The sequence below is a fragment of the Neophocaena asiaeorientalis genome, unplaced genomic scaffold (assembly GCF_003031525.2).
Source record: "Neophocaena asiaeorientalis asiaeorientalis breed wild unplaced genomic scaffold, Neophocaena_asiaeorientalis_V1.1 scaffold469, whole genome shotgun sequence".
NCBI lineage: Eukaryota > Metazoa > Chordata > Mammalia > Artiodactyla > Phocoenidae > Neophocaena > Neophocaena asiaeorientalis.
The window spans coordinates 682603-695787 of record NW_020172691.1 but is presented as its reverse complement, the minus strand read 5'-3'; the positions used below and the strand labels follow the sequence as shown (position 1 = coordinate 695787).

Here is a 13185-nt window from a genome sequence, read left to right as displayed (position 1 = left end):
GTGCGTGCCCGGCGAAGCCTTTGCACAGTGTGCTTGCGCTCCCCCCGCAGCCGCATGGTCCTGGGACCAGCCCCGGGTTGGCGGCGGCCTTTGTTCGGCGGCCGCGGCGAAGCGGCCGGCTGGGCAAGGGGCACCCCGGCACGGGCCAGACGCCGCTGGGAGGCGGGGGTGGGGGCTGGGCTGTCCCTTTGGTCCTCGTGGGGCGCTCCTGGGGCCGCGCGCAGCCTGGGTCGGGTGGGGATCCCGGGTTTCAGGGAGCAGGGTTCGCTCTGGGGGACCAGGGAGGGCTGCCTAGGGATGCAGATTTCTGGGCCCTTCACAGGGTGGCCTGGTCCTGGAGCTGCGTGTCTTTTAAGAGCCGCCCCTCCCCCATCCTTGGGCACCGTGGGTAGTGGCCTCTCCAGTCGCCAGACCGGGAACGCGGCCTTTGTGAGCTTCCCTCACCCAAACTGGAGGGAGGGCTGCCCTTGGCCTGAGAGAGGTGGCAGGGACCCCCCCCACCCCTAGTGAAACAGAATCAGTAGGCGGCTGGAAGCCCAGCCCCAGACCGTCAACCACCTGCTGTTTGCCTTTTCCTTCCTTTTTTTTTTTTTTTTCCCTCATGATTGGTGGAAGATGCTTTTGTTTCTGAGCCAGGCTTGATGGCTCCCTCCCCTTTGCTTTAGGACCCTGACAAAAGAAAAGCAGGCGGGACACCTGCCACGTGTTGAATGCCTGCCAGGTGTAGGGGGGTGTGCAGCAGGTCCTGGGCCTTTGCTGTCCTCGTTTTGGGAGGAGTGAAGGAAGTGAGCAGGGTAAGGATGGCATCTCATCCAGGACAAGCTCAGGTTCTAGTGTCCAAAGAGTGCTGGTGGCCCTCCAGTGTGTACTGTAATTGGCTGCCCCTCTCGTAATGTCAAGCATGAAATAGTGGGGTTACGATCATCTTTTAGGGAAACGTGTGTATTCCCCCTCACTGGGCTGTCTGTGACGTCACTCCCTCGCTGGCTGTTTAGAGAAGCTTCCTTCTGGGTGCGTGAAGAGGCCTCTCACCACCTCCCCTCATTTAATTCTGAGCGCACTTGTGTTCTCACTTCTTCCTTTTAGGTCTGAAGACTGAGGCAGGTCTCTGTTCCTCTAGTCCTTTGTTGATTTAACAGATGCCTCTGCAGCACATGCTGGGTGTCCTGGCCGTTCAGCTGGGAGTGAGACCTGGGCCCTCCCCTCGTGGGTAACAGCTGGTGCCCCAGCCATCACCCCGTTGCTTTCATAGTTAACAGGTGATGACATATGCAGAGAGATGTGGGGGTCTGTGAGGGGCAGATGATGGGAGTGCCTGGTCGAGCTGGGGGCGGGTCGGTGAGGGCTTGTCTGGGGAGGCAGCACAGAGGTGAGCCCTGGCAGTGGGGCCAGGAGGAGGGTCCAGGCAGCGCCAGCAGCCTGTGAGGAGGCTCAGGAGCTGAACCGGGGCCAGCGTGGCTAGAGGGCCGCAGCCTGTCATCGCCTCACCTCTTGTCCCCACCTGCCTGGGAACCTCTCCGGGCTTCCATCAAGTGGGACCCCGCTCCAAGGCCCCGCCCCCGAGCATAGGGGTCTGGTGGTAGGGAACGGCTCCAAACTGGGGCTGGACAGATGGAATTTCAGTTTTCCCACGGCTCCAATGAGAGGTGAGGGCCTGAGACGGGATGCGGGGTGCGGGGTCCAGTGCCAGTCCCAGGTCTCTGGTGTGGATGACCTACCCTGTCCCAACAGGTTGGAGGTCTGGGGGGGATGTGATAACTTTTCTGGAATGTGGGCCCTTGGCCTTCTCACCACCTGATGCCGAGCCAGGTGTCTAGGCAGGGAGCACAGATGGATTTCCCTGGTTCTCTCTCTTTTTTTAATATTTATTTATTTGGCTGCGCCAGGTCTTAGTTGCAGCACGTGGAATCTTCGTTGCTGCTTGCGGTATCTGTAGTTGTGGCATGTGGGATCTTTTAGTTGAGGGATAAGTATCTAGTTCCCTGAGGAGGGATTGAACTTGGACCCCCTGCATTGGGAGTCCCCCCCGCCCCCCCCGGTATGCGGGCCTCTCACTGTTGTGGCCTCTCCCGTTGCGGAGCACAGGCTCCGGATGCACAGGCTCAGCGGCCATGGCTCACGGGGCTAGCCACTCCGCGGCATGTGGGATCTTCCCGGACCGGGGCACGAACCCACGTCCCCTGCATCGTCAGGCGGACTCTCAACCACTGCGCCACCAGGGAAGCCCGGAGCGCGGAGTCTTAACCGCTGGACCACCAGGGAAGTCCCTTCCTGGTTCCTTAATGCAGAGGGAAAGCAGATCTCCGGTGCTGTTGAGTCGGACAGACCTGTCCTTGGATCTTAGCCCTGCCCCTAGGGATGTGGAACCTTGGTTTGCTAGTCCAGAGAGTGGGAGAGAGCCAGTGTGTTCTTTGCAGGAGAGGTGGAGCGACCTCACAGACCGTTCTGTAGGACTCACCCATACACCCCTCCAGCTTGGTGACCTGGCCCTCAGGACTGGGAGATGGGGGTGCAGCATCTGGTTACAGCCGAGAATTTTCTTTGGAAAAATCATCTCCCTGCCTGACATTTACAATCCAGGCAAGAAGTTGAGGACTTGGAAGTTAGCGTCATTCTTTGGGGTGTGTGGAATAGAGAGGATTTTCCAGAGCTTTTTTTTTTTTTGGCTGCACCATTGCAGCATGCAGGATCCTAGTTCCCTGACAAGGGATAGAACTCACGCCTCCTACTTTGGGAGCGTGGAGGCTTAAACCACTGGACCACCAGGGAAGTCCCAGAGCTCTTTTTTTTTTTTTTAAATAAATAAATTTATTTATTTTATTTATTTATTTTTGGCTGCATTGGGTCTTCGTTGCTGCACGCGGGGTTTCTTTAGTTGCGTCGAGCGGGGCTACTCTTCGTTGCTGTGTGTGGGCTTCTCATTGCATTGGCTTCTCGTTGTGGAGCATGGGCTCTAGGTGTGTGGGCTTCAGTAGTTGTGGCACGCATGCCCAGTAGTTGTGGCTCGTGGGCTCTACAGCGCAGGCTCTGTAGTTGTGGCGCATGGGCTTAGTTGCTCTGCGGCATGTGGGATCTTCCCGGACCAGGGCTCAAGCCCGTGTCCCCTGCATTGGCAGGCAGATTCTTAATCACTGCGCCACCAGGGAAGACCCCAGAGGTCATTTTAAAGGTGCAAATACTCAGGAAAGCAGGAAGTACTCAGCAGGTTGACCCCCCTTCCTTGGGCAGCGGGCTCAGCTTGGCCAGAACCAGCTTCATCTTGCTGTTTGGGCCTCACTGGGCATCTCGGGTTACAAGCCTCCTTATAGGCCTGGGGTCAACACTCACTCATCACGCCTCGTACAGCCCTGCATCCGGCCCAGGCCCTGGGCTCCGCGCTTGGTGCTGGCTACATCCCCATGATGGCCCCAATGCTTCAGGGTCATACTGACTCAGCCGAGGGCCGCCAGGCTTCTGGCTACCTGTCTACTCCACCGGGTAGGCCTATTTCCCTAGAAAGACCGCAGTGCTCATTTTTGTTCTATACCTGTGGTTTTACTACAGAAGTTTTTTTCTTTCATTGGATAAAACAGCTCAGACATTTTTCTGTCCCAATACAGATCTACAAAACGTGTTTTTAAAATTGAGATATAGTTCACATTCCATACGATTCAGTCTTTAAAAGTGTCAATTCAGCAGTTTTCATGCACCCATCACCACTCTCTAGTTCCGGAATGTTCTTATCACCCCAAAATGAGCCCTGTGTCCATTAGCTCCCCAGCTCCTCGTAGCCCCCATCCACTCTCTGTCTTGCGTTCACTTTTGTGACAGCTTCATTGAGGTAGGAGTCACATGCCATACTGTTCACCCGTGTAAAGCGTACAATTCACAGGTAGCTGCACCCACCACCACGGTCAAAGTTAGAGCCTTTTCCTCCCCCCAGAAGAGCCCTAGACCTTTAACTATCTCTGCCGTTAGCCCTGCTCCCCAGCCCCTAGTCTATAGTCCTGCGTTTCTGTTTCCCTGTCCTCATGCATTTTTTAAAGCAGAACAGCAGCAGGTGGGGTGACTGGAGGCCAAGAAGTGCTGGCGAGTGCTTGTCAGGGTACTGGCCCTCTTTGTGGCCATAGTTGGAGCCAGAGTCGGGACTCAGGGTCCTTTCCGCTGCTCCAGGCACGTGGACCCTGTTCACGTCAGCCAGCACAGAGCATAACGGAAAAATGGATCTTCCAGAAGAGTCCACGGGGGTCTCAGAACCCAAGGTGGTGGGGCTGGCCCTGACCCAGGTGAGGCCCTGGTGGGGCTGGAAGGGGTTCCACTCTTCCCACTTTTGCCACTTGTCCGCAGTGCCCAGGGACACCTGGAGGGGGCGGGCGTGTGCTGGCTTGAATTCAGGCTCAGCCTAGAGGCTCTCAGGGGAGATCAGCAAAGTGCAGGCCCTCGTTAGCCTCAGATGGAGAGAGACAGGGACGTCCTAGATGGGTGCCAGGCCTGCTGGAGGATCATGTGTGCCGCTTGCTGGTTTCTAGTACATTCAGGGCTGTGCAACCATCACCACTAATTCCAGAACATTCCATAACCCCAAAGAGAAGCCCCAGTCCTTGACAGCCAGGAACCCACTCTCTGCCTCTGGATTTGCCTGTTCTGGACGTTTCCCATCAGTGGAATCACACTGTGTGTCCTTCTGTGTCTGGCTTCTCTCACTGAGCATCGTGTTGTCAGGGTCTGTCCACGTTGTAGTGAGTGTCAGGGCTTCTCTCCTTTTCATGGCTGAGTGATGCTCCCATGTGTGGAGGGACATCTGGGCTGTTTTCACTCTGCCCAGTGAGTCATGCTGCTGTGAGTAATTAGGTGTAAGTTATTATGTCGACATGTGTTTTGATTTCTCTTGGATACTTAGGGGTGGAATTGCTGTTTAACCATTAGAGGAGCTACCAGACTGTTTCCCAAAGTGGCTGCAGGAGTCCCCGTGCCCATGGGACGTGTCATTATTAATGCTCACTGGGTCCCGTTCTGGTCACCTGTAGCATGAGCTCTGAGTCTGCACTGCAGCTAGAGGTTGGCGTCAGCTTTTCCTAGAAAGGCGAGTCCCCTGCGCTGGTCCGTGGGGTGAGCAGGATGGCAGAGCTTCACAGCTAGGTTTCAGGCTTTCCCAGCAGGTCCCGCCTGGGCAGCTCTTTGGTGCCCAAAGAGCCCCAAAACTGAGGTTTTACAGTCCAGCCCCCACAGGACAGATCCATAATGCTGTAATGGACCTGCTATCCTTGGGTCTTTTCTCGAGAACATGGCCAGATTCTGCTTCTGGAATGTTCCAGAAACTCCAGCCAGGCTCCCAGGGCTGGGTCCCATCCTTCCGAAGGTCGGGGCGTCCATCCCTGCTCTCGGCCTCGGCATCTGCTGTGCTGGGGAGAGGGTGGACCGGCTTGGCCTGGCGCCCCCCTCCCGGCTCCCCCCTCCGCTGACCGCGCTGTGTCTGCAGCCCGAGCGGGAAGAAGTTCCGGAGCAAGCCCCAGCTGGCGCGCTACCTGGGCGGCTCCATGGACCTGAGCACCTTCGACTTCCGCACGGGCAAGATGCTGATGGGCAAGATGAACAAGAGCCGGCAGCGGGTGCGCTATGACTCCCCGAGCCAGGTCAAGGTGAGCCCACGCCGACGCTGCTGGGTAGGCTCACCCACCGTCCTGGAGTTAGAGGCCTAGCTACTCACTGGGGGGAGCTCAGCAGCTGTGGAAAAGCAGAAAGAAGACAGGAAACGGCCCATCATCTGTCCCCAGGAGAGGCTCGGGCACGGGGCCTGGGAGGCGGCTCAACTCTGGTCCACGCTTGGGCGCCTGGTGACCAGTGTGTCTGCGGGTCTTTGATGGACGCATGTTCGGGGGACTTTGTTCCCTGCCCCGACTGCAGAACAGAGGTGGCCAGGGCGCCCCCAGGCCCGTTCTCTGCAGAGAACGAGGCGCGGGAGGTGAGAAGGGCGGGGTGGGGGGATGAGAGAGAGCAGGTGTGTGTATGGAGCCCCCGCTGCGGCCGCACCGAGGGCAGCGAAGTGGCTGGGCCTGGGCTTGGCGTTGCCTCTGGATCCGTGGGTGCCACGGGGTGTGTTGGTGACTGGGGCCTGTTCCCCGAAGCCCCTTGCGGGGCACGGCTTTCTCGCTGATGGGGAAAGCCCGCTGAGGACCCTGCCCGACCCTGCAGGGCAAGCCCGACCTGAACACGGCCCTCCCGGTCAGGCAGACGGCGTCCATCTTCAAGCAGCCAGTGACCAAGATCACCAACCACCCCAGCAACAAGGTGAAGAGCGACCCCCAGAAGGCCGTGGAGCAGCCCCGACAGGTGAGCTCCGGCACTTGGTCCACTCTTTAGAGCTGAGTCCGCGGGCCGTCCCCCCGGGGCACGGTCCTGCGGGCACCAGCACCCGACACGTGTATGCGGGGCCCCCTCGGGCCGGCTGCTGTCTTAAACAGATTGAAAAGATCCCACAAATGCAGTTTTGTGATCTGTTTTCCAAAAACTGAGCCTTAGCCGCGTTTTCACACATCTTTACAAACGCCCGGTAGATAGCGGGGTGTGGAGGTGCTAGGCCAGAGCAGGGGGCCATGGCCGTCGGAGGGGGAGACGCTCAGGGACCCTGCAGGGCATGGGCCCCGCCATGGGCAGCCGCCCTGGGTGCTGTTCCATTTGGGTTGGAGCCCTCTAGGTAAGAGGTCAGAAACCTGTGGGGCTGCCTGTCGCCCCCCTCCCCAGAGTCTGGAGGTGCAGTCGAGGGTGTGAGCTTGTTGCCTGACTGGGGGCTCCTGGGTCCCCTGTCTGCACCAGGCGGTGCCCACGGACAGCGCTTGTTCGGGCTGTGACAGGGGTCGGCCAGGGCTGTTGCCCTGGGCCCGTGGCTCGGCCCGGGGTGGAGGTTGGACCTCCCAACCCCCAACTCCAGGGTGAAGGGGAGCCACAGACTGTCCAATGGCGCATCTGACGTCCTGGGTCTTCGTCCTGCCGGAAACAGGGCTTGGGGTTTCTCTGCCCTGCGAGGACCCTGGGGCGCGAGCAGCCCCAGCAAGTGTGGGGGTCAGAGGTCACACTGAGACCCCCATCCTGGCCGCCTAGGGTCGCCTGCTGTGGGAGCAGGTGGCCTGGCCATCCCGTCGGCCTGACGTCTGTCTGTGTGGCGGCAGCTCTTCTGGGAGAAGAAGCTGAGCGGCCTGAATGCCTTTGACATCGCGGAGGAGCTCGTGAAGACCATGGACCTCCCCAAGGGCTTGCAAGGTGACCCCCTGCAGGGGGCAAGGGGGAGATGGAGGAGGGATGAGGCCCGTGCTCCCCCAACCTGGGGCCAGCCGGGCTGCACCTGACGCTGGGGTCGCGTCTGGTCACGGGGTCCTGAAAACACTCGGGGGTCTGGTTTCCCTGCCGCGCCATGAAAGCATCCCTGCTGTCCCTGAGAGGGTAGTTGTCTCCCTGTATGGCGTGGAGTGACCGCCCCCTTGCAGCGTCCGGGTGTGACATGGAAATGGCCAGGGAGGGCTCGATTCAGACAGGGAGACGCCTGGGGTACAGAGCTCCTGGCCCTGCGACGGCTCCCCTGAGTGGGACTGCCCGTGGGCTGTGAGGCCCTGGCACATGCAGGACCGGGCAGGGCCTGCTGTAAAGGGAGGTTCAGGATGAAATCGGGGCTGAGGGGGCAAGGCTGGTGCCCGCAGCGACCACCCTCTCTTGCCCAGCAGGCGTGGGTCCCGGCTGCACGGATGAGACGCTGCTCTCGGCCATTGCCAGCGCCCTGCACACCAGCACCATGCCCATCACCGGGCAGCTCTCAGCTGCCGTGGAGAAGAACCCCGGGGTGTGGCTCAACACAGCCCAGCCGCTCTGCAAGGCCTTCTGTGTGATGTGGAAGTGGCTGGGGGAGGGCTCGGTTCAGACAGGCGGGTGCCTGGCGGGTGGGGCAGCCTGCGGGGGCGGGAGAGGACAGGCTCCCCTGAGCGGGACTGCACGTGGGCTGTGAGGCCCTGGGTCAGGGGGCGCTGGCTCACACAGGACCGGGCAGGGTGGGCTGAGGGGAAGCAGGGCGTGTCCCGGGCCCTGGATGCTGGGCCTGTGCTTGGCCAGGACCCTGTGGGTGGTGTCCAGGTGTGGGTAGAGCTGTCTGGGAGGGCCTCCTGGAAGGTGGTTGGAAGTGGCTCCTCGGCAGGAAACATCTAGAGGTGCTTAGAGGGTAGAATATGCGTGGTGTTCAGCTTTGAAACGTCAGGGCACAGCTGAAGTTGGGAGAAGGCGGAGGGGCTGGAAGGCAGAGCAGCTGCACCTGGAGTGCTGTGGGGGGCAGTCTTGGCACTGCAGGTAAAAGCCAGGTGGGTGCGAGAGGGCAGCCCTGTGCCCCGAGAGAGGCGAGGACACGGCGGTGAGACCACACACACGTGTACACACGTACACACACACAGAGGTACCCACGTGTGTACGTACGCACGCATGTACACGTACACATATGCGTGTACACGTTCACATACGTGTACGCACAAGGCTCATCCCTAGGGAAAGGGCAGGAAAAGAACACGACTGTCCGAAAAGTCCAAGCGGATCTTTAAAGCACAACTTGCAGAAATAGAAAGTCAGTGAGGTGGGAACCGTAGGTGTCAGGTCCAGCAGTGGCAGTGGCTGTGGTCCTGCTGGGAGGAGGGACTCGTGGCCAGTAGAGGGGAGCGACAGGCACAGAGTCAGGTCCATGTGCTGAGGGGGGCACCTTAGAGGCGGCAGGGTGGGGACAGGGGTCCTTGGCCCGGCCGGCAGCCGCCCTCTCGCAGAGCTGATTTGGGGAGGGCCTGGGGGCTGTGCTGGGGCCGGGGGCGGGGGCGTCTGTCTGGATGGGGCGCTTGCAGCACCCCCATCTCCCCAGAGATGGACGTGCCCTGGCCAGCAGGTCTTCCTGTGTCCGCAGGAGGCAGGAGGAACTGGTACAGCAGGTCCGCAAGCGGCTGGAGGAGGCGCTGATGGCCGACATGCTGGCTCACGTGGAGGAGCTGGCCCGGGACGGCGAGGCGCCGCTGGGCAGGGTGGGCGCTGACGGGGATGAGGACGACGGGGACCAGGAGGAGGGGCCCGACCAGGACCAGGAGATGGAGCACGTGTAGAGCAGGCACTGGCCGGGTCCCAGCTCCAGCTCACGCGGGCAGCGACCACGGGTGAGGGGTGGTCCGGGTCCCTGGGGCCTGCCTTGTGCCAGTGGCAGCAGTGCTGGGCCGGGCGCCTCCCGAGAGCACCTGTCTTCAAGGAGGATGGCCTGCCAGGCACGGGTGGCGCCCTCTCTGTCCCTGCACGGGCCCCACCCGCCTGCCCTCCCACACGGGGCCACCTGCAGACTTGGCCCTCACCCTGCCCAGGCGTGTCCCCTCCCCTGGGCCATGGGGACATGGCTGAAGCACGGCCTCTCGCCTGATGGACCCCCCATGTCTGCCCCTCCTCGGGGTCATGGCTCCACACTGAACTCGGGCCAGCCTGGTCCCCGTGGCTGCTGCCCTGGACCTCTCGCACAGGACAGCTGCCACTGGGCCGCCTGCGAGGCTCCCCGCGGGGCTGGAGAAACATTTGTGGAACTGTCTCCCCTCCCGACCTGCACACATGAGGGACGGTATCCCGGACCGCCCATCAGCCCTTCCAGAAGGGGATGCAGGATGGCTCCCCGGGGCCCACCCGGCGGGCACAGCGCTCCCAAGAGCAAATGGCACAACCCGGACATTTTCCTTCAGTAAAACTCATGGTAGAGGTGAGGCCGATGTCCACGTAGCTGCTTAACCTTCTGTCTGTTGCACACGGACGGGAACTCAGGCCTCAGCGCCTGAAGACCTCACTGTCTGCAGCCCGGCCCAGCCTGATGGTCAGCGCCGCGGACAGAGAACTAACTGCTCACGGCCGGACTCGGGCCAGGCTCCAGGCCAGTGCCGCCATCGGCTGACCTCCAGGCCTCGGTCTCACCTCATAGAACAGGGACAGTGGCGCTGATCTGGCAGGTGTGGGACCTCCCAGCACCTGGGGCTTCTGCATCCCCATCCCAGGCGCGTTTCCTGGCCGGTCCTGGGCAGCGGCCTCCGTGGAGCATGGGGTTTGGAGGCGGTCAGAGTCATGCTGTCCCCCCCTGCAGCAAGTGCCCCTGGCCAGGGGAGCTTCTGCTACCCTGAGTGGACCCCGGGCCAGCCCCCTTCCCTCAGCCCCAGGAATGCCCTTGGGGTGGCCCCCAGCCCCTCCATCGCCTGGAGACACGAACCCCGGGCCGGTGCAGCCCCAGGGCCCGTCACTCCTGTCCCAGCCCTGCCACACGCGCAGCCGTTACTGTTGGGGGGCGGGGGAGCCTGGGTCGCTGCCTCATCGGGCCAGACACCGTGGGCTGCCATGGCCTGCCCGGCGGGGTGACAGTGACAGTGGGAGCCCCTTGGGGCTGGGACTCGCTGCCCACTCCCTCCAAGGACTCTGGCCCAGGAGGTTGGGCCGACTGCATCCTTCCTAGTCCAGTCAAAGCACAAAGCCCTGAGGACTGCGGCCGCTGCACTGTGGAGGCCGCAGTGGCACTGCCGGGGGCCAGGCCATCACGGGCCCCAGGAAGGTCCCTCCACAGAGGCTGCGGCCCCAAGGGAGGCTCCTGTGGGTGGTGTTGAATAAAGCGTGTCGGGCCAGCGTGTGGGGCCTTGGTTTATCAGAATCCCAGGTTTTGTGTCACAGCGCTGGGAGCCTGCCTGTCCTGAAGTTCATCATCCTGCCCTGGGTTGGGGGATGGGAGGGGATGGCAGACCCCTGGCCTCTCCCAGGCAGGGTGGGCTTCCCATGGCTCCAAGTGGGGCCTCCTGACACTCGGGCCCCGGCAGTGTTGGCGTGAGAGCTGGGTGTGGAGGCTTCCTGAAAGCCGGCTCACTTGGGTGCCTTCAGCGCAGTCCCCGCAGCTCCCTTGGAGGCCCCTGCCGACTCTGCGGGTGGGGGCGGGGCTGATGCCAGGTGTGCCCACGTCCTTCCTGGGAGAGATGAGGACCTGTCAGTGGGGTCCACGCCGGGAGCTCAGCGGGGGCTCCTCTCGGCCCGATGCAGGGGCAGGGGAGAGGGTGTGGCTGAGCTGACCCTGTAGGCCCGGGCCAGTGCTGACAGGTGGCTGGGGAGGGCGGTGCTAGGACATCGGCCACACTGGTCCCCTTTTCAGCTGCCCCGCCACCCCTGGTCGGGTGGTCATTGCTGGCTTTTCTTCCGACCCAAAGCCAGGGCACGGGAGCTGGGAGAACCCTGGCCCCTCACCTGCCCAGGCACCCCAGACTTTTTTGCAGGCAGCAGGGGGTCTGCCTTGCCCAGGGGGAGCAGGGTCCCTCCCCAGCTGCCTGGACCCCCTCCTCACCCCTACTGTGTGGGTCTCACAGGTGTGGGCAGGGCGGGTCCTTCCGGATCCTCCAGGGGAGCATCGGTTCCCGCCTTTTCCAGCTTCCAGAGGTGCCGCATCCCTGGCTCGCGGCCCCTCCTGCATCCTCACAGCCAGCAGCGCAGCATCTCCCGTCTCTCTCTGCCTCTGACCCTCCCGCCTCCCTCTTATAGGGACCCTGGGATGACAGTGGGCCCCTCGGGGAATCCAGGGTCATCCCTGTCTCAGGGGCCTCAACTTAACCCCACCTGCAAAGTCTCCTCTGCCCCGTGAGGTGACAGGTCCCAGGGTGACTTTGGGGTACATTAGCCTGAAGACAAGTTTTCCTGTCTTGTCGAGGCCGCCCCTGGCCACATGGCCTCAGCTTCCACCATCTCTTCTTTCATCCCCAGCTCACTCCAGCCGCTTGGGCTTTGTCCCCACTGTCCCCTCAAGGGGAATGAACAGTTGCTACAGAAGCCCTAGAACTGGCCAAGCTCAGGTTGCATCGGGTTTGCAGAGCAAGGGAGCTAGAGGTGACCGGAGGCAACGATGCCTGGTGACAAGCTGGGAGTTTCCCGGTCAGAGAAGAGGCAGCGAGACCGGCTGGAGCAGAGGGGCCAGCTCGGATTTCTGGAACAGTCCACTGGGACCCCCCCCACCAGCCACATGTGGCTGGGAAGTTCAAACTGGTGACAAGTTACATGTTGTGCTCCTCAGCTGTCCTGGCCACATGGGGCTGGGGGCCATGACTGCACAGAGCAACAGGTAACATCTCCATCCACACCATCTAGAACACGGGTTCTGAGCCTTGGCGGGGGCGGGGTGGGCGACACCTGTAAGATTAGGTAAGTCTTGTCAAAAACTGACCACACAGGGCTTCCCTGGTGGCACAGTGGTTAAGAATCCGCCTGCCATTGCAGGGGACACGGGTGCTGTCAGGCCCACGACTTTTTGTTGAAACCGTTTGGGAAAAGAAATTCTGTTTCTCCCGGGACTTGGAACTGGGAGAGTACGAGCCGCTGGGCAAACGGATCTGCTCAGAAGAGTGAGGCTGCTCAGCACAGAGGAACCCAAGCCGCAAGGGGGGCCTCCCCAGGACCCCATCCCCGCCCACACTTTGCACTTTGAGCCAGTGGATTCCCTCTTCTGCTTAAGTCAGTTTGAGCAGACATTTGTCACCTGCAGCCCAGAGTGTGTCCTTGACCACGTCCCTGCCGACCCCACCTGAGATGCGCCACAGATGAGGCCTGCCTTGGTGGAAAACACCGCCCCCTGGGAGCCTCCAAGGACGGTCCTGGGGCCCCACCTGCACGGATGGGGGGGTGTTGGTCCTGCTCACGAAGGCATCATGGCCACCCTTCCCGGGGCTGAGCTGCACTCCAGGTTGGGGGAAGTGGGGAGCTGGCAAGGAATGGGATGTCACTGCTGCCTGGGGCTGGCCCAGTGCCCGCATGACAGGGCACCTCCTTATGGGATGGGGCAGCCAGGGTCAGAACAGGAGAGTGCCGTGTTCTGGTCGGGGGCAGCACCCCACTCGCTCCAGGCTCTGTCCAGGAAGTTACCACAGGTACCAGGACATTCCAGGAATTTCACTTCTAGGTCCTCACACCCAGATCGCCTGCCCACTGGGGCTCTCAGCTGGCCTGCTCACCTCCAACCTCACGCATGAACCCGATGGCCTGTGTGCTGTCTACACTGCAGCAGCCAGGCCAACCATCCATCCAATCATCTGTCCACCCATCCAACTTACAATAAGGACACGACTGAACAACGCAGAGGAAAGTCTCTGCCCTAGTGGAGCTGCCGCTCCAGTGGGAGAGAGACAGGAACCATGATTTTAAAAATAA

The 13185-nt window shown here is 61.4% G+C and overlaps 1 protein-coding gene across 1 annotated transcript; it reads left to right on the top strand.

Moving 5' to 3' along the window:
• The first annotated feature begins 5450 nt into the window (after window positions 1–5450).
• MBD3 (methyl-CpG binding domain protein 3) lies at window positions 5451–10651 on the top strand. The gene is made up of 5 exons (XM_024740084.1): window positions 5451–5618; window positions 6172–6309; window positions 7146–7236; window positions 7695–7857; window positions 8885–10651. Exons 1-5 carry the CDS (start codon window positions 5517–5519, stop codon window positions 9093–9095), a joined length of 705 nt encoding a protein of 234 aa, XP_024595852.1. The 5' UTR covers window positions 5451–5516; the 3' UTR covers window positions 9096–10651.
• Window positions 10652–13185: the final 2534 nt, after the last annotated feature.

What these genes read in the sequence shown, in the direction of transcription:
- MBD3 (XM_024740084.1), top strand. Translation starts at nt 5,517, where the DNA reads ATGGACCTGAGCACCTTCGACTTCCGCACGGGCAAGATGCTGATGGGC. An exon ending in ACTCCCCGAGCCAGGTCAAG is followed by an intron (nt 5,619 to 6,171) that starts GTGAGCCCACGC and finishes CCGACCCTGCAG; the next exon opens with GGCAAGCCCGACCTGAACAC. An exon ending in CCGTGGAGCAGCCCCGACAG is followed by an intron (nt 6,310 to 7,145) that starts GTGAGCTCCGGC and finishes GTGTGGCGGCAG; the next exon opens with CTCTTCTGGGAGAAGAAGCT.